The sequence below is a fragment of the Petaurus breviceps genome, unplaced genomic scaffold (genome assembly GCF_028583685.1).
Source record: "Petaurus breviceps papuanus isolate PSGF00001 unplaced genomic scaffold, PetGlider_PUasm1.0 37, whole genome shotgun sequence".
NCBI classification, from domain to species: domain Eukaryota; kingdom Metazoa; phylum Chordata; class Mammalia; order Diprotodontia; family Petauridae; genus Petaurus; species Petaurus breviceps.
Window position 1 is genome coordinate 17,324,949 of NW_027186296.1, and position 23,951 is coordinate 17,348,899.

Consider the following 23,951-nt stretch of genomic DNA (forward strand, 5'->3'; position numbering starts at 1 on the left):
TCTATCTATCTATCTATCTATCTATCTATCTATCTATCTATCTATCTATCTATCTGTCTGTCTGTCTGTCTGTCTTACAGTAGTCACCTTACTAAAACTACCACCACTGGACTTAAAGTCAAGAAGACACAAATTTTAAACCTGCCCCAGATACTATATTTATGACCCTGAGCACTTAATCTCTCTCTGTCTTAGTTTCCTCTTCTGTAAAATGAGAGAGCTTGTACTGGATGTCCTGTAAGGTCCAGACCCAAATCTATGATCCTATGAATTTAACTAAACCCATCTTGGACTTATTAGTGTTTTCCGCCTAGGCTATCTGCTGAAAGAATGAGTTCTATTGCTTACCACCTACTGAATTTAGCTCATACTTCCAGAGCTTTTCAGTGGGGTAGGATCAAGCTTATTGATTTATTTCCAATATCAGAACCCTTCCTGAGGATGAACCTTTGGGATTCATTAGCACATTGAATCAGTATCTACAAGGAATGAGGAGTATACCCTGAATAATAATCTGCATTCTAGGTTATAAATGATACCTAAGAACCAATAATTTAATAAGTATAGAGTATTTTCCTCCAAAAGTCCTTACTACACATTTGTTAAATTTGAAACACAGAGGTCATATTTCTGTCCAATCACAATGTCTTGCAAGATTATTGTACAATTTATCTCCAAAGGCTTAGCATTTGACAGTCTCAAAGTGGGGGATCTGCAAGCTTGGAAAGTTTTCTATGTATTGAATGGATCTCCCATATCATTAGTACCCAAATACTCCAATGAATGTGGTTTCTCTTCATGGTGGGTATTCCCTTCAATATTGTAGAATGCACCCCATCCATGCATGCCTATCAGACATGATTCTTGCCACATCCTCCCATCAATTCACCATCAGGAAACCACCAAACATGGTGGAGGCCTTCCTCATTTTTTCTTGACATTGTAAGGATATCAGAGGAGCACAGGGGCTATCCAGCAGTTATCCCTGTAACCTCACCATGGGACCAGCTCACCATTTTCATTTCCACATTTCTCTGGTAACATCCTTTACTCCTTTGCCATTTTTATATAGTTTTGTAGCCTACTTACAAGTACCATGCATCTCTCCATTGTTCTGAGGGTGATTTTCAATTTCAATTCTTTGTAGACTATAGTTGTTCTATAACAACAGCACTGGAAGGTCATTGGATCTTAGAACTGGGAGCAAAAAGGAACCTTAAAGATCAGTCATCTTGTCTGATTAAAAAAATATTAAATAAGATCTCTTCAAGCACTGATTCCATGGGGGCAGTATCCCTACTTTTTACATGATCCCCATTTAGAGTAGTGCCCATTTATTCTTGCTTTCTCAGTGAGGCAGCATTGGCGTGATGGGTAGAATGATGGATAGAATTGAAGCCAGGAAGACCTGAGCTCAAGTCTTGACTCTGAAGCATACTGACTGTGTGACCTTGGGCAAGCTGATTAATCTCTCAAGGCTCTAGGCAGTTCCTTAAAACTATAAATTGGAGAGAAGGTGCTAACCAGCATTGGCAGAAGAAGTTCCTCATTGAGCACTCACTATACCAATAAAATCACAGATCTAGTCTTTTTCTTTTTGTCTAACCATGAAGAAAAGGACTATAGATTGCCATTGCACATTCATCCAAGAGTAAAAGTGTGCATAGGGTCTGCTAAGTAGAGAGCCAACTATACTTCATGGTGGGGTAGACTTTACAGAAATGTGAAGTGTGAAGAGGTTACCAATAGTAACTGTGCCTATAAAAGAACAAGCCTGTCAATATGGAACCATGATCAAGAACCACTCTAGATCAACCACTGTCCTCAGGAGCATGAGGGAGGCTTGTCCTTTATGCATATATAGCCAGTAGAGACACTCCATTAAATGGTCAATGATTACCTTAAGAGAAGTGCTTAAGCTGAATCTAGGTCCTGGTGAAGAGCTACAGATCAACCACTGGAAGACACGTAGAACACAGTTGGGTTTCCACGGTTTGACAGTGTTGGACACTAAGCTTCACTAATCTCCTGACTGCCTGAGGAGAAGCACTATGCTCTCCTCTCTGCTTCCTGAGGAACAGTGTAACACTAGGCTTTCACGTCTGCTGCCTGAAGAACCATAACCATAGGCTCTCATCTATGCTGCCTCAACTCTGCTGCCAGAGGAGTCCAAGCACCAGGCGCAACTCTCCAGTCATCTGCAATAACAATACAGCTAACTGCTCTCGCAGGGAACAGCACACCGACTACAGATGGCTGATTGAATTAATATTTGCCAATTATTACTTTTTGAGCATCTGCAGCATTTTCACAGGAGACCACCAAAGTTCAGAACAAGAAAGTTTTCTGTGCTGTAGCCAAGTCACAACCGACATGGATTATTGCAAACTCCCACCTAAGGGTTTTTAATAAGATATATTCAGGGGTGGGCATTAAGTTTTTCTTCTGAATAACATTCCCTTTTAGAAAGTTCTCTTCTGGCTCAAGCAGAGGAAGCCTCTTTCTGCCTGAAAGACAGCATTTAATGTGTAAAAATAATGAGACGCTCCATAAAGTAGTATGACCAGCACGGCAGGGTACCCAAGTACAAGCAAAACCTGCAAGCCTTCCAAGAGACACATATGAGGGATTTTAAGGCCTTCCTCCCTGTGGGGCCCACAGCCAAAGGAGTCTATGAATGGATATACACATAGCAGGCTTTTCCACAGAGGGCCAAAGGTAAAGGACCACACCCTTCCCCATGGTTTAAGGTACAAAACTGGAACCAATTCCACCTACCTATTGCCTTGCTGGGTTCTAAGCAGTTTTCATATACGCTGCTACATTTGGGGTTCCGGGGCTGCAAGAATGAGAAAAACATAAAGCAATCACAAAAATAACCCTCAGCACAAAGCTTAAAAATACATCGATAATCCCTTAGTAATAGACAATGAACCACTCTTGCCTGACTCATTTGTCTAAGGTGAGAGAAAGGACCTTGAACTCTAAGCTAGGTGCTTTGACCGCAGGACATTGGTCTAGTGGGGCTGGTCAGAAGCTATAGTGAAGGCTATGCTAGCTGAAAAGGGCCTCTGTGAATTTATAATCTTCTTAGAAGGCCATGTTCCAAGATTTTCCAGAAGTCCATCCAGATCCTAGATAGAGACATTGGTTTTTAAGACACCTGGGCAAATAATGGACAGGCGGCAACTGTCTCTCACCTGGAGATCTTTATTACCAGATTTGTCTAAAAAGGTCTGGCGTTAGCCTTTTCTAAAGATAAGGGCATAGATTAAGTAACCCTTTGATGGCTCTTCCAATCTCATAATTTTATAAGAAATACTTTCTCTCAAATCCAGACTCAGACACTTGACACACTTACTTGCCATGACTTTGGGCAAGTCACTTAAACCCAACTGCTCTCTAAAAAGCAAAAAAAAAAAAAAAAGAAAGAAAGAAAATAATTTCTCATGTCTTGTACAATTTAGATACTAATATAGATATGAGGGAAATGGGGATTGGGGAAATATATAGATATTGGAGGAAAGAGAAGTAAATGAAAGTCATATCTGAATTTGTTCCTCAGATCACAGTTAGAATTGGAAAGGAAATCTGAGTTCTCTTTTTGTGGGTAAAGAAACTGAGGCCCAGAGAAATTAAGTGACTTACCCAGCATCACACAGGCATTAAGTGGCAGAACTGGGATTTGAACCCAGGTCCTCTGACTTCAAATCTAATGCTCTTTTGAAAAAAAAAAAATGAAGGAAAGAGAGGTGTTTCACCTGCCATTATACACTAGATTCTAGAATTAGCTTTTACAATGGCTTGCTTTGTGACCTTCAATCAAGCATGTAATCTCAGGACACCTAGGTGGTGCAGTGTATAAAGCACCAAGCCTGGAGTCAGGAAGACCTGAGTTCTAATTCAGCCTCAGACACTTCCTAGCTGTGTGACCCTCGGCAAGACACTTAACCCTGTTTGCCTCAGTTTCTTCATCTGGAAAAAGAGCTGGAGAAGGAAATGGCAAACTACTCCAGCATCTTTGCTAAGAAGACTCCAAATGGGGCCATGAAGAGTTAAACATGACTGAAACAAGTAAACAACAACAACCGCCTTTGGACCTCAGTTTCCCTGTCTATAACATGGAGGAAAAGAATCCTTTTATTTTCTTTTTTAAAGAACTGGGATTGAATTACTGTAGTTAGCCTCTAAGATGCCTTCCATCTCTAAATCTATAGTCCCATGACTTTTGAAACTGGAAACTGAAATAGGTTAGAGTAGACACAATAACAAAACACCACCTCTAGTTCTAGCACAAAGAAAGGCTTCCTTACTGAACAGCATAGCTTTTCACATTGTATTGGGCAGTAAGTTCTCTGCTCTGTGGTCTGAACTTTCATTCGGGCATCTAAAACACCACCAGCAGGTGGCTGCTTCCCTGGAATTTCATTGTAATACTCATGTTCTTCTTTTTCCTCCGGATTGTCCTCAATATTCACCTCCTCCCTGAAAAGAGGGAAAACAACCAAGAGACTAGGTCAGGAAGTTAAAATACTGGTGGAAGGAATAGATACTGTCAGGGATATTCAGCTGGGTCTTGATTAGAGCAAACAACAAATTCACACTATTTCCACTAGGTTGGAAGCAATGACTATATTTTACATAATTCTAACTTTAAATAATGCAAATTTGAACACATAGGACCACTTCGGGGGATTCATTATTCCTTCTAATGAGACCCTACCATGTTATTTGTATAAACGGATTTTGCTCTGATAATTTAGCACCTCACAAGGTGCTTTGCACCCAACAGTTAAATAAATGTTTTTGAATGAATGAATAAATCCATAGCTTTACTGACACTGTGCCAAGCAGTTGAATGGAAAAATTCAGATGTTTGAATTCTTTAGTTCTCTCTGGGTTCTTGAAATGGTGATAGCCAACAAATGGTGCAGCAAATGATGTTCCACACTTTCCTCTGTTAATTATTAAAAATCAAAATTCTTTAAAGGGTAGACATTTTGTCATAGGAAACATAAGAACATGAAGGCTTTCTGAGCTGCTCCAAGGCATTTACTCTTCCAGAAGAACACTGTCAGTCTCTTTCTAAAATGCTTTGTCCAAAGAACCTCAGTTCATTAAATCAAAATAAGAAAAATGTGGGAGCTATAGCCAGTTATCTTGTCGGCATAAATCTGGATGAAGTATATAGGGTTTATAAAGAAATATTAAAACCATGTGTGACATGTGGGTAGGATTTCTATAAACATGCATTTGTTTTTAAATTGAATAAAAGTACAAAAACAAATGCATTTTTCTTCCAAATGGGGGTGAGTAAAAGTTTTGTTGTTTTTTTTTTTTAAAGAAAAACAATAAAGCTAATCTCCTTTAGACTTAAGTGATGTCACTGACAGGCCACACCACTTGGGTTTATTACACTCCAACAGAATGAGGGCATTGACTAACATACATCTGTCCTCCTATAACAAACCAAAGACCAAGGGGTTCTTACACACCCGTGTTGCCCCTCTCTAAAGGAAGATTTTTCATGCCAGGGTTTATTTGAACAAGAATGAAAGTGACAGATTATAGGGAAAATCCTACATATAAAAGGGCCTGAGAATTTACTTTCTTAGGCTTAGATGATGAGATACCCAGGCTCATGTCCCATTCCACATATGGTAGCATCTGACAGGACAGAAAGATTTTTTCCATTCCATGTTGCTGAGCCATGGATAGCATGACTAGATATTTCCATCACAACCTGTTCAACTGGAGATACAGTTTAGAAGGAACTGATTTTTTTTAACTTTGCAGAATGCAAAAGTAATGTAGATGAAGACTCTCAGAAAACTGAACATCATTGTGCAAATATAAGGCATGCACATCATATTATAGTTCATGTTGATATAACTTTAAGATTTGCAAAGTACTTTATGTACATTATCTCATTTGATTGTCATTATTAGATTATCAGGCCAATGGGAAGTGTTGGTTCCTAATACTTTATTCCTCTACCTTGTTTCTTTGTTCTCGAGTTTTTGACTGCTACCGTGTTTCCCCGATAATAAGACACTGTCTTATTATTTTTTTGGACAGAAAAACACCAGAGGGCTTATTTTCAGGGGAGGGCTTATTTTAATGAACATTGACAGCAATTTTAATAAACAAGTAAATGTGAACAAAAAAATGTACCCTTATTCAATAAGCAAATCACTGGGGAAGAACAGGATGACGCGCTCACTGCTGCAGCTCTGATTGGATGCACCTCGGAGTGCTGTGTGCGTTTCACCGGGGGGGGGGGGGATGGTGCATACAAAGGGTAGTGTAAAGTAGCGTGTAGTGCAGGGGATCACCGTCACTACAGTAGCAATCTCAATAGGGCTTATTTTCGGGGGAGGGCTTATTTTAGAGGAATCTTACACAGTAAGGGGAGGGCTTATTTTCGGGATAGGTCTTATTATCGGGGAAACACGGTATGTAAAAGAACATGGGGGCAAATCCAGGCTCAGATGCTTAGCACCCACCCAGAAACACCTGACCATGTAACCTTGAGCAAGTTACTTAACCCCGATTGCTTTAAAAAAAAAAAGAACATGGGGGATGAAGGAGAAAATGGGAGAATTTGTTGGGTTTTTTTAAATTAAGCTATTAAAAAAACAGCATCTGGATTAAATTAGAGTTTACCACCTTGTTTACAAAATTAGAAAACAATATCAAGATGGATATAGACAGAAGAATTAGAAATACCACTTTGTGTCCAATACAACACCTTCACGTATGGAAAAAATATAAAACACATTGTTTGTGAAACACTCTACATAAGCCACATTTTATCTGAAAGAAAAGCAGAACATAGTAAGTCAAACAATTACAGAACACTTGGCTGACCTTTCGCCGGGAATATTCAAAGAAGAAGGATTTTTCAAATACTCTTTAAATCGGAGTTCAAAAGCCTGCCCTATGGTATTTATGACCTCTTGAGCCACTCCACTGGGACATTCCAATATGTGGCAGGCTATAAGAGGGAGTGAAAGAAGAGCACATTACTAGGGATCTTCTATAAGAGAGGAAACATTAATTCAAAATATTATCAGAAGAAATCTTTAGGCAAGTAAGAGTCTCTCTTTTTCTTGGGTTTCCATAAACTTCTTTCATCTCTGAAATGTTATAATTAATACCACATATTTCACTTCATACTGAAGGATCACACTCCATAAAAGCATACTTACTTTCATTCTTTGGGAACACATGATTTTACCAGCATGGGGGCTCTTTCTTACTTACGCTGGCTACCTGTGCAATCGCAGACAAGTCATTGAACTTCTCTGGGTCTCAGTTTCCTCATCCGTAAAATGAGAAGATTGGACCAGATTACAATGAGTTCCCTTCAAGCTCTAGCTCTCTGACCACATGACACTATGATTGGTGTAATTTCCACTTCTTCACACCTTAACACATAGTTTTTGTGAATTGCTGTGGTTGAAAAAACCCAACATTACCCTTCTTGTGAGTAGCCTCTCCAGATTTCACTAGACTGGGTCTCTGAGGACAGATATATAGCCTGTTACCAGGACTATTCTCAAAGCCTTGGAGCTTGATAGAGCTTAGCAGAGCATGTGCTCCACTGGCATAGTCTCTGAGGACCCAAAGTCACCTTCACATCATGACTAGGCACTGAAGACTCTGGAGGACACAGAGTGTGGGCCAGGTGTGCTCAGGTGTGTTGGCACACCTGGTGCATGCCATATGCACGTCTTTGAGAGGAAGTCATAAAAAAAAACCCCACACATATGATGTTTTAAAAATTCCTGAAGCACTTTCCAGCTAAATATCTCAAGGCATTTTATGAATTTTGCTCTTGGGTCTAGTTTTCTTATGCCTCTTTTCCAGCAGGAGAAATGGGTGTGGAATGAACATGTGATTTGCATAAATCAATGTAAGCTTTTTCACTATTCTTCTGGTATTCAATGCTATAAACTTCAAGTCAAGCTCCAATTGAGTAAAAATTGTTTGTTCTACGACCTTTCAAAAATCCACCTAATATATTTGAAAAAGAAGTTATAGGTACAGGACTAGCTTTGCACAAGCAGAAGAAGGATAAAGACAAGCACAGAACACTATTAAATAAAAATTAGCAATATTATGCAAGGTTAAAAAAGCAAGCAGTTTACTGGGATGTCTACATAAGAGTTCATTATCTAAGAACTGAGTTAACTTTCCCTCCATATTCACCACTGATCTTTATTAAACAAGGCACTCTGTTGAGTCTGGTGTTTTGCAAATGAAGTGTTTAATTAAAACTGAAGTATGGAAGAAGGTGGAGAAAAGGTAGCAACACAAATGAGCTTTCCCCAAAACTCCTCCAAACACTTTTTAACAATGCTATAAAACAATTCCTGGAGTAGCAGAACCCATAAAAGGACAGGGTGAAATAATTTTCCAGTCAAAGACAACTTAAAAGGTCAGCAGGAAAGGTCTGTTGCACCTGGATAAGAGGGGAGCACAATCTAGCACAGGCCATGCTAGCTCAGACCCAGCCTCAGAAAACCAGCACAACTTAGGAGCCATTGAATCAGCAATGACAGCAGTTCCTTCTGGATCTCTCAGTGCATAGACAGTAAAGAGGCTGAACAATTGATCAGAATGAGATTATAGGGTTCTCTTTGCTAGCACTGAGACAGGACTCTGTTGCTTTGCCCATACTTAGATCCAGGTCACAGCCCTGGGTGGCAGTTCAGGGCAGGGAGGAGTACTAGCAAACCAGAGCTTATGGCCACAGTAGAGGGGGAACCCTCCTCACAATTCCAGGACAGAAAAGAGTGCTTGTGGTTATTCACAGACCAGAGCACAGGCAAGAAGAGTAGTAAACACATCTCTCCTTAGATCATACCACCTTGAGAAAACTGAAAACTTGCAGGTCCCTAGAAGTATTTCTGAAAACTGCTGCACAAACCCCTGAAGCTTGGGCCAGTACACTCTCCACCTAGAGCCCTGCTTTAACAGAGAGTTAAAAATCAAGAAATAGGCTGAGAAAATGAGAAAACAATAGAAAAAAATTCTTACTATATAAAGTTACCATGGTAAAAAGGAAGATCAGAACACACTCAGATGAAGATAATAAAGTCACAGCTCCTACATCCACAGCTTCCAAGAAAAATACAAATTGGTCTCAGACCATGGAAGAGCTCAAAAAAGATTTTGAAAATCAAGTAAGAGAAGTAGAAGAAAAATTGGGAAGAGAAAATTAGAGTGATGCAAGAACATAATGAAAAATGAATCAGCAGTTTGGTAAAGGAGACACAAAAAATACTGAAGAAAATATCACCTCAAAAAACAGACTAGACCAAATGGTAGAAGAGGTCCAAAAAATCAATGAGGAAAAGAATGACTTAAAAAGCAGAATTAGACAAATGGAAAAAGAGGCACAAATATTCACTGAAGGAAAAAAATACCTCCTTAAAAAGTAGAACTGAGCAAATGGAAGCTAATGACTTTATGAGACATCAAGAAATAATCAAACAAGATCAAAAGAATGAAAAAATGGGAGACAATGTGAAATATTGCATTGGAAAAACAACTGACCTGGAAGATAGATCTAGGAGAAATAGTTTTAAAATTACTGGACTACTTGAAAGCTATGATTTAAAAAAAAAAAGTCTAGACATCATATTTTTAAGAAATTATCAAGAAAAAAATGACCTGATATTCTAGAACCAGAGGGTAAAATAGAAATGTACCAATCACCTCTTGAAAGAGATCCCAAAATGAAAACTCTCAGGTTAAGGAGAAAACTCCAAGGTCCCATGTTAAGGAGGAAATATTGCAAGCAGTCAGAAAGAAACAATTAAAATAGCATGGAGCCACAGGGAAGATAACACAAGATTTAGCAGTTTTCACATTAAAGAATTCGAGGGCTTGGAATATAACATTCTGGAGAGCAAAAGAGCCAGGATTACAACCAAGAATTACCTACCCAGCAAAACTGAGTATAATTCTTCAGGGGGAAAAATGGATATTCAATGAAATTGAGGACTTTCAAGAATTCTTTTTTTTTTTAAAGCAATTGGGGTTAAGTAACTTGCTCAAGGTTACATGGCCAGTTATTTCTGGGTGTGGTGCTGAGTATCTGAGCCCAGATTTGATCCAGGTCATCCCGACACTGGAGCCAATGCTCTTACTCGCTGAGCCACCTGGCCGCCCCTAAGCAATTAGGGTTAAGTAACTTGCTCAAGGTTACACAGCCAGGTGTTTCTGGGTGGCTGCTAAGTGTCTGAGCCCGGGATTCAATCTCCAGGTCTTCTCAACACTGGAGCTGGTGTTCTTACTCCTGTGCTACCTGGCCGCCCCACTTTCAAGAATTCTTGATGAAAAGACCAGAGCTGAATAGAAAATTTGACTTTCAAAGACAAGACTCAAGAGAAGCATAAAAAGGTAAACAGGAAAAGGAAATCATAAAGGAATCAATAAGGTTAAACTGTTTACATTCCTATATGGGAAGATGATACTTGTAACTTATAAGAACTTTCCCATTATTAGGGTAGTTAGAAGGAGTATATATAGACATACGGCATAGATATGAGTTGAATAAGTCAGAATGGTATCTAAAAAAATTAAAGGATAAGAGAGGAATGTACTGGGAGAAAGGGAAAGGGAGAAGTAGAATGGGGCAAATTATCTCGCAAAAAAGAGGCAAGGAAAAAATTTTCACAGTGGAGTGGAGGAAGGAGGTAGTCAGGGGGAGTAAGTGAACCTTACTTTCATTAAACTGGCTTAAAGAAGGAATAGCATACATATTCAATTGAGTATAGAAATCTATCTTACCCTGAAGGAAAGTAGGAGCAGAAGGGGATGAGAGAAGTAGGGGGGTGATAGAAGGGAGGGCAGATTGGGGGAGGGGGTAGTTGGAAGCAAAATATTTTTGCAGAAGGACAGGGTGAAAGGAGAGAGAGAATAGAATAAATGGAGAGGGGGATAGGATGGAGGGAAATACAGGTAGCAATAGTAACTGAGAAAAAAATTTATAGCATGTTTCTCTGATAAAGGCCTCACTTCTCACACATATAAAGAACTGAGTCAAATTTGCAAAAATAAGAGCTATTCCACAATTGATAAATGATCAAAAGATATAAACAGTTTTCAGATGAAAGAATCAAAGCTATCTATAACCATATGAAAAAATGCTCTAACTCAAATGTTGATTGAAGAAACACAAATTAAAATAATTCTGTGGTACTACCTTGTACCTATTAGATTGTCTAATAGGACAGAAAAGGAAAATGAGAAATGTTGGAAGGAATGTTGGAAAAATAAGATATTAATGCATTGTTGGTGGAGTTGTGAACTGATTCAACCATTCTGTAGAGCAATTTGGAACTATGCCCAAAGGGACATAAAAACCTTTAACCTAGCAATACCTCTGCTAGGTCTGTATCCCAAAAGAGATAAAAAATGAAAAGTAAAAGGGCCTATATGCACAAAAATATTTATAGTGGATATTTTCTTGTAGAAAAGAATTGGAAATTGAGAGATGCCCACCAATTGAGGAATGGCTGAACAAATTGTTGTATGTGATTATGATGGAATACTATTGAGCTATAAGAAATGATGAGCAGGATGCTCTCAGAAAAACCTGGAAAGACTACATGAGTTGATGCAAAGTGAGATGTACTGTGTACAAAGTAACAGCAACATTATAAGATGTTCAGCAGTGGATGACTTAGCTATTCTCAGCAATATAATGATCCAAAACAACTCTGAAGAACTTATGATGAAAAATGCTATCCATCTCCAGAGAAAGAACTGATGGTGTCTGAATACAGATTGAAGCATGTTTTGTTTTGTTTTTTAACTTTCTTTATTTTTCTTGAGGGTTTGTTTTTGCTTTTGTTGTTTTTTGTTTGTTTGGACTACATTTTCTTTCACAACATGACTTTAACAAAAATGTTTTGCATGACTACACATATATAATCTATATTGAACTGCTTGCCTTCTTAATGGCAGGGAGGCTGGGGAGGGTAGAAGGGAGAGAATCTGGAACTCAAAGTTTTAAAAATGAATGTTACAAATTGTTTTTACAAGTAACTGGGGAAAAATAAAATACTAAATACATTTTTTAAAAAGATTTCCAAAAAACCCTGAAGTATGATATGAATAATTTGTAAAGAATCCCAACTAGTTTAGCAAGACAATTTAAGGTTCAGATAATAGGTACTATGAGAAAAGACTAAAAGAGTATTAATATAGTTTGGCTGGCATTTGAAGAACAAGGTACAATGTGCCGAATATGTGAAAGAACATTGCATCATGAACTGCTAGCTATTCTTGGGGAATAGGAAAAGATGGGATTAACTTAAAGTATATCTAGGTAGACCAAGGAAGAAGGTATTGATTATAAGGTTAATCTCTTAACTTGAGGGACATCAGTAAAAAGCATACTGTTCTGGAAGTTGGGAAAAATGGGTTCTAGTCTCTAGCTCCTAACTACTATGTGACTTTGGGTAAGTCACTACTTTCAGTAAGTATTTATTAGCCATCTGCTACATTCTAGGCATTGTGCTAGGTCATAGGATTACTCCTCTAGACCTTAGTTTCTCATCTGTTAAATGAGAAGAATGGACCAGATATTCTCTTAAGGTCCCTCCATAGTTTACCTCTAAGAATACTAGACACTGGAACATATCATCAAGGAAACTGTATGATCTTTTTGGAGAAAAGAAAAGGACAGGGGCAGCTACATGGTTCAGTGAATAGAGAAATGGCACTGGAATCAGGAGGACCTGAGTTCAAATCCGGTCTCAGATACTTAACACTTACTAGCTATGTGACCTTGGGCAAGTTACTTTACCCCAACTGCCCTGCCTTCCCTCATCCAAAAAGATAAAAAAGAAAAGGATAGAGATTTATCTTTCTGAGGTGATTTTTCACTGCAATCTGACCAAGAAGTAGGATATTAGATGATATGACTCCCAACATCCCTGCTAGCTCATGATTTAAACTTTACTTCACATTGACAAAGATTGTAGTCATATAGAGAAGCCAGCTCATTTAACTTTTACAGAATTTAAGAGTAGTAGCTCTCATAAATGTTTCCCAATTTTCATTTTGTAAAACTTCAGGGTATTTCCACTTATCTCAAGGAAGGTTGCAAAATTCTCATAACCGAATTAATTTCAATTCATTCTAATTCTAAAAGCAAATCTACATCATTCATCATTTTAAGGACAGGTGGTGTGTGAAATCAATTGATAAGCTTCTAGTCACTTAGGCATTGAAATTTCCTGTTCCTTGACTCTATTTAAAAAAAAAACTTAGGTTTTGATATGGGATTGGGAGTTAAATCTGTTGCCATAATTATAGAAATCCAATTAGGAATACAGAAAATGTAAGCTCCACAAGAGCTGTTTTTCACCTAGCACAGTGCTTTGCTCAATAATAGGCACTTAATGCATGCTTGTTGAATTGAATTAAATGTTTTAACATTATCTCTGTCAATGTATGTCTTTGTTCCCCAAAAGGGTAGTTTTAAAAAATTTATCTTTGCTGTTGGCCTCATTGTAAGATTAGTCTCCTTAAATGTATAATGAGAGTCTCACTGGATGACTTGTAAAGTATCTCCAAAACTTAACATTCTATGAATCTATTAGACTTTTCCATCAACTCAAACTAAGGATTCTGTTAGCAACTTATTACCTATGTGACCTTGGGCAAATACTTAACCTTCAAAGCCTGTTTCCTCATCTGTAAAAGTAAAAAGGTTAGACTAGAATAACCCCTAAATTCAACTTCTAGTTTTAAAAATTCTATGAACTATTAACTTTTTTATGTATTTCCTTCTAATGTATTTCTAAATCATCTTGTAGAATACTGTCTCTGACCCTTATGATTTTACCCATCCCCAAATGCTTTAAGTAAGGGTTACAAACTCAGCTAAAGAAGCTGGAAAAGCATTGGACAATACAACTATTACTATGTTTTCTTTAGGAAATGAACAAAATTAAGTTTTTATTTTATTAGAATAAGGTATGGTGGGGTACAGGCTTTGGGAACCCCCTTGAACTCTCTTTGAGTCATCCCACTGGATCTGGCATTGGCCTGAGGCCATAAACTTTCCATTATCACTATGATTGAATCTTGGTTACCCTTAACCCTGGTTTAGTCCTCCAGGGTCCGTTACCTCAGGCTGTTTCTCACCCTTGATCCCATCAAAATCCCATTCTCTAGATTCATGGAGTCTGACCCCAGTCCCATCAAGATTCTCCTCAGACCCCTCCTCCAAGACTGCTAGACCACCCCTAGATCCCTCCCACAATCTTTCTGTAGATAAGATCCATCTTGCCTCCATGGGCTGAGATTCAATCTAGCTCAGACTCAGTCTGTGTCAGATTGTTCTGAGCCTGGGCGCTTTCAATACAAGTGTCACAAATACTTAGGTTCCTTAAGAACCTAATTATGGCAAATCTTTAATAAACTTTGTTTTACTTTGGCTGAGAGAAGGCTTAAGTTGAATTCATTTGGTAGGACCTGGCATGTTGGTATTTTGGGGTCTTGAGCACCCCTAAACCCCAAACCTTAACAGGTATACATATTCATTACCACAAACTCCCTTGCAAAGGAGTCCTATTCCCCTGGAAGCATACGTTTTTCCTATCTAACCCTAAAGGAATGATCCTATCTAACTCAGATGCCAATAGTTCAAAGATTTATGATATCCTCAGTGCTGGAACTCCCTTCATCTCTCATATCTCACAATTAAGTAGATTAGTACCTAAGGCTCAAAGACGTTATAAGACTTGTCCATGGTCTAATAACTAGTCAGTATCAAAAGCAGGATTTGAGTCTAGGCTTTCATGACCCCAAGGCCAATATTCTAGCCCCTCTCTAATGTTGTCTCTCAAGAACATGTGGGAATTCTTTCTAGATACCTTCATTTCCATTTTATGCCATGCTACTGTACCAAAATGTTCTTTGAGAGAAAAATGATTATTTCTCTCATATTAATAGTCAATTACTAACACTGGGGAGACCCAAGCTTTTTTGTCTGTCCTCTTTCCTCATCCAAAGCCCAGTCTCTCAAGGACTAGCCTGATGGAAAACAGGATTAACATTCTCCTCATTCTGGGTATTGTTCCTACACCCAAGTAGATAGAACTTTAATCTAAAATTAATTCTTGCCCCTTGTGTTCCACTCAAGCTAATTTGGGTGGAGGTAGATCTGTCTAGGTTGCCCAAAGCTGTGGGTTGTCTGGATGTAGAGGTAGTCCCTTTGTCCAATGATGTCACTCTCCCAGCCTCCCCATTAGATTAGGTCCATCTATCATTAATTGTTAACCTATCAGAGTTGATTGCTACCCTCTGGAATACCCACTTTTCCAAGGGCATATAAGCCCTGAGCTTACTGCCATGATCTTTGGTCCAAGACAGAGGGGCAAATGACTATTCCTTCTATTAATAAAATGCAAGTATTATTAATAAGATGATCAATTACCCAGAAATTCTGTCTCTCAAACTTTTAAAATGTCAGAGTTTCCGATTCATTCTTTCATTTAACATTCATTAAAAGTCTTCTGGGTGAAAAGTAGCTAAGAACTAGCTAAGTTCTTTGAGGACAAGGACTATATTTATATTTGCATTTCTTCCCTAAACTTCTTCCCACCTTCACCCCATCCTCACATTAATGATATGAGTATTAACCAAATACTCAAAAAATATTATTGACTTCAAGACTGCTCAAAGGTTACTTTCTTCATGGGGCTTTTCCTGATTCTTCAAATCTTTGGTGCTGTGCCATAACTATGTATTTATTTTGTATATATCCTTCTATTTACTCAACTGTGAACTTGTTGTATGCCTCCAGTAGGAATATAAGTTCCTTGAGGGCATGTACTGTATCACTTTTGTATTTATATGCCCAGCACCTGACACATAATTGGCTTTTTTTTTTAAGCAATTGGGGTTAAGTAACTTGCTCAAGGTTACACGGCCAGTTATTTCTGGGTGTGGTGCTGAGTATCCGAGTCCGGATTTGATCCAGGTCATCCCGACACTGGAGCTGGTGCTCTTACTCGCTGAGCCACCTGGCCGCCCCTAAGCAATTGGGGTTAAGTAACTTGCTCAAGGTTACACGGCCAGGTGTTTCTGGGTGGGTGCTAAGTGTCTGAGCCCGGGATTCGATCTCCAGGTGTTCTCAACACTGGAGCCGGTGCTCTTACTCGCTGTGCTACCTGGCTGCCCCCATAATTGGCTTTTAATGAATGCTTGTTTGTTTGACTGATGGTGTGAACCCAGAGGACAGCTTAGGACCATGATCTCATCCTGGATGGCTAATTACTCTGGTCAAATAGCATGGGATCTTAAAATATGGCTAGCCCATTTACCAGTAAAAAGTCATGACCAAAACTCCTTCCTGGGTTTTCCCTTAGGAAAGCAAGCTCAAGATTACTTAGTCCTATAAATGTGAGGAGAGAGGAACAAATATAACAAACACATAGAAGTATTAGGAGTATAAAAATTCCCAAATTACAGTTCCATTTGACAGTGCCTGAGCTGGGTTCCATGTCCAGGCATTTTTCCTGACTTGGAAGAATCTGGGCTCTTTTCATCTGCCTTGTAGCTAAGCTAAGCAAACTCAACATTCTTGTCTTGGAGGTGGGGGCTGATGTGTAGTAGAAAAAGGCAATGGATTAGAAGTCCACTGAATAAGAGATCCACATTACTCATGATATAAAATCTAGACTCTTTTGCCTTGTTTTTTAAGTCAAGGCTTTTTTTAAGTCAAGTTCTGACTCTGATACTTATTACCTCGTGACCTTGGGCAAATCAGTTACCTCTCTGGGCTTCAGTTTCCTCATTTATAAAATGAGGGATGGGGTTAGATGACCTCTAAGATCCCTTCTAACTCTGAATAGATAATCCGGTAATCTAGAAGTCAATCCTATGTTTCTTTTTCTATTAATTTTTAAAACAATTTTTTATTGATATCTTGTCTTTATATTGCTTGCATATCCCTTTGTATCTTTACCCTTCACCCTTCCCAGAGAGTTAATTCATATAACAAAGAATTTCCCTTTTCCTTTTAATTTAGTGTGTTGGAGTAGGAAGGGGCTAAGAATTGTTTTGTTGACCAGTAAGGAACTAGGTCTGAAATTTAAAAAAAATTTTACTTTAAGAATATTAATAAAACTAGTAAAAATACTTTAAGAATTCCAATACTCATTAGGAATCCAGAAAAACTGGATTTCAAAATCAGCCATTAGGTGGTGCTGTGGGATTAGGGCAGAAACTACTATATACCTCTTATGTGTTCCACACCACTTCTTTCATCAACTTTCTGCCCCATCTGGGCAGAGGTCAGCTTATGGCTAAACCAGTCTTCCTACATGACACTGTATAATGTCATCACTATAGCTGATACAAATACCCTAGAAATATAAAGGTGTGGGTCAATTTTAATATGGCACAGTGGTTATTGTTCTGGCTGCTAAGGGATTCAAATTCAATGTGATAATCAACATTTCATGAACTTGTGGGACAGACAGAGGACATAAGGATGATTTTTCTTTTGAATGTTCTCTTCAATCTGCTCCTTTCTTTTCATTCCAATGGCTACCTTATCACCTCCCACCTCAACTACTGCAATTGCTTTTTAACTGGTCTCCTTGCTTCCATTCTCTCTAATTTGTCATATAAACTATTGCAGAGTAATCTTCCTAAAGTATCACTTTGCACCATCTCACATGCTCCACACAGCTCTGCCCCTACACACTGAACATGAGATCCACATTACTCATGATATAAAATCTAGGCTCTTTAGCCCGGTTTTTTAAGTAAAGGCTTTTAAAGGGAAAAGTCAAGCCTCTACTTATCAGAGTTCTAACTAGAAATCCTGGTGGGTGGGGCATATTCAATTAAAGGGGAATAAGGGTATAGTGCAAGCAGACCCCATAATAGAGTGTCTGACAAAGGGTGTAATCATGCAGAGAAGAGGGTAGCCCAATCCTTTCCCCCAATAATAACAACAGCTGCCAATTACATAATATTTTGTTTCAATCAATCAATAAACATTTATTAAGCACTTAATATGTGCCAGACATTATGCTAAGAGCTAAGGATACAAAAAGAGGCAAAAAAAACAATCCCTGCCCTCATGGACCAAAATACATATATAAATCTCATTTGATCCTCACAACAATCTTGTGAGACTATTGTCATTATTCCAGTTTTACAGATAAAGAAACAGAGTAGTTAAGTGACTTTCCCAGGGTCACACAGCCAATTAAATGTCTGAGGTAGGATTCAAACTCTTCCTGACTTTAAGCCTACCTACTACCCTACATAGATTCCCCAGACTCCTTTAACTCATGACTGCTTTCTTGAGCAGTTCTGGAACTTGCCTTTCAACCCAAGCCCTGGATATAAGGGAGGTAAGCTAGTAAAGGACTGAAAATACTGGAATAATTGTTTCTGAATCACCAGGAAGTGAAGTCTTGAGGGAGGAAGTACACACCCTTGGATGTCAGTGCCTGAGGCAAAGCCTATGCTATCCTGCCCTGGTTATGGCTCCATTACCAACCTTTCTGACTTTATTCCTCTTTGATAGGAAATCACCATTCTTGGCAAGTTGTTTCTCAAACATGACATGTACATTTGTGCTTCATTGTTTTCCCTCATAGGGTTCTCATCATCTAGAAGGTCCTCCCAACTCCTCTCTACACTTTTTTTCAAAGTCTGGCTAAAGTCTCATCTTTTCCATAAAGCCTTTTTCACTTGCCCAAGACTGCAGATCAGAGTCTCTCTGAATTTATTCTCTGCATCACTCTTTTGGTACTTAGCATATTTCTTTATTGGCCACTTAACGTTGTTATTTGGAGTTTGGAATTTTTTATATACTTATCCCTTCTTCCATACTACATTATAAACTCCTCTTTTTTTTTTTAAACCAGACCCAGGATTTCACTGGGTAGGGAATTCTCCTGTGAGGAAACTCCCATTATCAATGCAGATCAGCAATAGTTATTTGACTTGAGATCTCAGAGAGTTGGGGGTAGGGGAGCAGTTTTCTGAGAGGTTAAATGATTTGTTTAATGTCATAAGAAATTCACATCTTCCTGACTCAGGTTGGGTAAGAATCTTGTGCCAGTGTCTTGATACCTTTCTGAATCCCAAGCACTAGGACTTCATAATAGGCCATCAGTAAAAGTTCTATGGTGATGAAAAAGATGATTGGAAAGACACATTTACATCTAGGATTTCTTATCCTTTAAAGTTTCAGATTTGGGATTTAAACACTTTTGGTTCCAGAAAAGAAGGTCTAAATAGGGGCTGAAGTCTCAACTCACTACTGGTATCTCCCTCCTGGTGGGGAGGTACCCTGGAGGACCACAATCCCTGAAGACAAAAGAAGCAGGGAAAGAATCCTGGCTACCTATCTCTTTGTCCTATCACAGACACCTTGATGCTCCTTTGATTTAATTCTTTTGTCTGTTTTTGCCAGTGACAAAGTACATTCCACTCTGTGGAAGACTGATGAGAAAGGGAATGAACTAATTTGGTTGTTGTTGTTTTTTTAATATCAGCGGAATAAACCTTTGGTAAACATGGACCTCCCTATTTCATCCTTGATATTAATGATCAGAAGGTTTTCAAACAAGGTTATCCCTATTGTTATATCTTTCAAGGAATCTAATATTAACTTTGACATATGCCTTGATGCAGGAAAGGCTTTTTTTTTTTTTTGCTTTTTTTTCTGGAGGGCAATTGCCCGAGGTCACATGGCTAGTTTTTGTGTTAAGTGTATGAGGCTGGATTTGAACTCCTGACTCTAGGGCCAGTGCTCTATTCACTGTGCCACCTAGCTGCCCCTGCAGGAAAAGCTTTTAAGATGCTATTCTACTCCACTTTATCAAAAGCTTTTTTATAGTTCACAAACAATGAATACAGTGGGATCCTGTATTGTCTAGATGTTTCCATTAAGTATGTGATGGTAAAGATGCATTACTTGTGAAAGAGTACCTGTTCCCTTGGAAAACCCTCATCAAGGAAGTTCTCAATGCATGAGTAGATTATTCTCCAAAAAAAAGTTTTTATAGATGGGAAAGAAGATATATGAGTTGCTGATGTTCTCTGTCTTTTTTTTTTTTTTGGTGGTAATTAGGCTCAAGTGTTTTCCCCACCCTTTTGATATCTTCCCCTCCTTCAGATATTCTCAAAATCAATTCGTTTACTCCCTCCGCGTTCATTATTTCACATCTAGTATGGATTGTTGCTACTTGTACTTGGTCTAATTCAACTGTTTTTCCCATCTTTGTTTTCCTCTATGCTATTTCTGTTTTGTCTATAAGCACATCTGGGATTAGGATACTAGAACTGCAATATGGTTCATGCTCACCAGCAATGTTTGCTACCATCAGAGAGAACATCCAATGCAGTGTCCAAGTCAGAAACAGATTCCCCAAAGTTGATAAGGTCCTGTTTGCAGATAGACATAGCAGTCTCCTAAATGAGCTCCACAAGCACTCAGAAGAATTTGCCCTTACCATCCAAATACACAAAAGCGAATGGATAAAGAATGCCTAAGGGCCACTGGGTGGTAGAGTATATATAGAGAGCTCTGGGCCTGTGGTCCAAGTCCTGAGTTCAAATCTGACCTGAGATACTTACTAGCTGTGTGACACTGGTCAAGTCACTGAACCCTGTTTGCCTCAGTTTTCCTCATCTTGAAAATGAGCTAGAGAAGGAAATAGCAAACCTCTGCCAAGAAAATCCTAGATGGGATCAAGAAGAGTCAAACATGACTGAAAAACAACTGAACAAAGAATACCTATTACCAGGACTATGAAATGCAGTTGAAGGAGCAACATATAGAGGGCATCTATTAATATATTACATCTTGGACATAGTGTCACTGGGCAATGAGAAAGGCTCAGAGTTAAATAGTAGGAGAGACAATTGGATTGCCTTTGGGATTCTGCAGTGTTCTTTTAATGACCTCAAGCTTCTCTCTGAAACAAAGGCTCATATTTTTAATCCCAGCAGCCCTCCAGTGTTATATGGCTGTGAGTCATGGAACGCTATGGAGTCTCAAAACTTAAAGTTGCAGATAGCTCAAAGGGCAAGGGAGAGGCACAGGCTGCAACACATTGTGAACTAGGAAGATAAAGGAACAAATGTTAGGAGAATTTGAGGAAGGCCCCCAGCAGGTTGGATGGACTACAAATGAACAAAAGTCTCACAGAACAGGGAAGCATCAGTTAGTCACCTTCTGAATTATTGTAGTTAATACCCAAATGAGTTCTCAGGTCCACTGGAATACTGAAGTTTTAGTTTGGTTTGTTTCTTAAGTTTTGTGCAAGTGGAAGAAATATGGCACATGGTAAATAACACATCTGATCCTGAGGAGCACTTCTGCATTCCTCCGAAGAAGACCTCAAAGAACAAAGGGTATTTCTATAAAGACTTTGAATCCAGGTGAAAGATTCTCTAATGCTTTCTCATCCAGGCTCCATAAAACAGACACTGCTTTCCCCCTCCTTTTATAGGTATTGCCTGCAGCTCAGGTACTGCCAATCATGGTATTTCTTGTACCTTTTAATCCCTTCTAACTCTAAGGCACCTGGAAGAAAAGAAGAAAGGAGAAGATGGGACTGAGAGGTAGTGCTGTTGAAGAAATTGCCTTGCTCAGAAGTCCTAGGCAAGGTGTTTTCTTGGAACCAGCAAAGGATTAATTGATGGATTCCAGGGAAGTGGCAGGGCTAAGACTGACTCAGTATCTGTTTCACAGTTGCTTTCTTCCTACCTTCCTCCAAATCAATTCAATTTAGCAAACACTTATTAAGCAGCCACTGTGTGCCATGCACTACACCAGGCCCTGGAGGTGCAAAGACAAATACAATCTCTGCCTTCAAGGACCTTACATTCCCCTTCTGTCAGCCCCTCAAAGCAAAACAAACCTAACTGTGCCTCTTCTTCTGAATTCCAGTCTTCACCCTTTGGCAAAACCTATTTTACATACTCCTTTGTTTCGTCTTTAGAAGAGGAAGCTTGACTTCTTCAAAATCCAAAATGTACCAAGAAGTAGAACTGAACCCTGTAGTTTTTTGAACAGGTGATCTTTGATTCCAAGCTTGGACTGGGGGAGTGAGGAGATTCTGACACTTTCCTGCATCCTAATCTAAAATTCTGTCAACACAGTTCAACTTTGTCTATCTCTCTGTTTCTCTCCCCTTTTTTCTCTCTCTCTCCTTTCTCTTCTATCTGTCTCTCACACATGCTCATACACACACACACATATTTGGCCAAGCTAAAGGAGAATAGAATAATATAGAATAAGACCTAAAACCAATGTCTTGGCCCTTAAAGTCAAACTGTCTGCCCCGCTGGGTAGTAGCCAACCAAGCAGAACCATAACTAGGTCAGGGCAACTATATCTTTTCTCGAGAGCACCAACATTTAAAGCATGCAAAATTCAAAATAATGATTTTAAAATTATTTACAATTATGATTAGTACGTTCACTCTTTCAGCAGTATTAAAACTAGTTAGCAAGCATAATTTTCCACTTTGGAGGCTGAGAGGGTATCCTCCATCCACTATCCTACTTGCACACCAGGTCATTTCTTCCCAGCTTCTCCTCTTCTCCCATCTCAGTTACTGTCCTAGAGTCTCACCTCCACAGGGCTAGTGTCATGGTCTCCTCTCATGGTTAATATAAGAATGCATTTCATGTTGCATGTCCCAGGTTCCACTTAATGCTCCTTGTCCCAGGTAGCACAAATTGTTCTGCAACGAAGTGGCTTCTACAGTGGCCAAAGTAGCTTCTCCTTTATAGACCCTAACAGAGTAGTACCTTATTTTACAGGCCACTGCATAACTAGGTATGAAATCCCACCTGTGGATTTTTCTACCTTTTCTCCTCTTATTATTGTTACTATTTCCCACCCATACTCACATAAGATTATCTGGAAACCAATACAATATCCCATTGAAATTTATGATATTCATGCTTATTAGGCACATAATGAAGATCACATAGATAGCTGCTTATAACTTTGTAGATGATACTATACCAACTCTTAAAAAAAAATCTAAAAGTTACTTTTCATACCTCTTTGATTAACTGGATCTTTAGCTACGTAGGCAACATAGTCTGTGGTGTCCTACAAAAGAGGGAAAATCAGCGTGTTTAAAATGATTGGCTAGAACTTACAAAAGATCAAAGTACACACAGAGGCTTAAAACTATTGGCTTGAAGACTGGCTTGTCCCTTTTTCTGGGACACAACATAAGGAAATGCAAACTGTACACAAAACATGGAACTTGTCAAACTCCCATTTTCTGCTCTCTGTAATTTTGAGAGAAATAATCTGGAGCCAGCCTGGTTATTGAGAATCGGCCAAAACACAGGGAAACAGTAGGGTGAGCCTATTGAGCATATCTACAGGCTTCCCCACCTACAACTGTTCTTTGATTCTATTAAAGCATGTTAGGAAAATTAACTCTACCTGGGAGTTAGATTATCTTTTAAATATACTTTCTGCTCCCATCCTTTTCAAAAATAGCTCCACAGGAAGAGGGCTTATATTCACACAGAAAATAGTATGGTAGAAAGAACCCTGAACCCATGACTAACAGACATGGGTTCAAGTTCCAGGTTTAACACTTATTACTCATGTCGCATGGAAAGAGCCCTGGATTGGGAGTCAAGAGGCCTGTGTTTAAAATCCCAGCTTTGCAACTTACCTCTCCTCCCTATATAAATGCGGGAGTTGAACTAGAAAGCCTTTAAGATTCCTTCTAATTTGGGGTGGCTAGGTGGCGTAGTGAATAGAGCACCAGCCCTGGAGTCAGAAGGACCTGAGTTCAAATTCAGCCTCAGACAGTTAACACTTACTAGCCATGTGACCATGGGCAAGTCACTTAACCCTAATTGCCCTGCCTTTCCCCTCTCCAAAAAAGCGCAAAAAAAAAAAAAAAAAA

General features: G+C 38.9%; 1 protein-coding gene across 2 annotated transcripts in view; it reads right to left on the reverse strand.

Moving 5' to 3' along the window:
• Positions 1-23,951, reverse strand: part of SHC4 (SHC adaptor protein 4) — a 169,518-nt gene that overhangs the window by 28,360 nt on the left and 117,207 nt on the right. The window contains exons 7-10 of one of the 2 annotated variants that reach the window (XM_069098007.1): positions 23,080-23,131; positions 6,871-6,997; positions 4,314-4,485; positions 2,779-2,839 (exon numbers count right to left, since the gene is read on the reverse strand). In XM_069098007.1, coding sequence (XP_068954108.1) covers positions 2,779-2,839; positions 4,314-4,485; positions 6,871-6,997; positions 23,080-23,131 — 412 coding nt within the window. Of the gene's footprint in view, positions 1-2,774; positions 2,840-4,313; positions 4,486-6,870; positions 6,998-23,079; positions 23,132-23,951 lie in introns of both variants that reach the window. The other variant, XM_069098006.1, reaches the window with a different exon arrangement.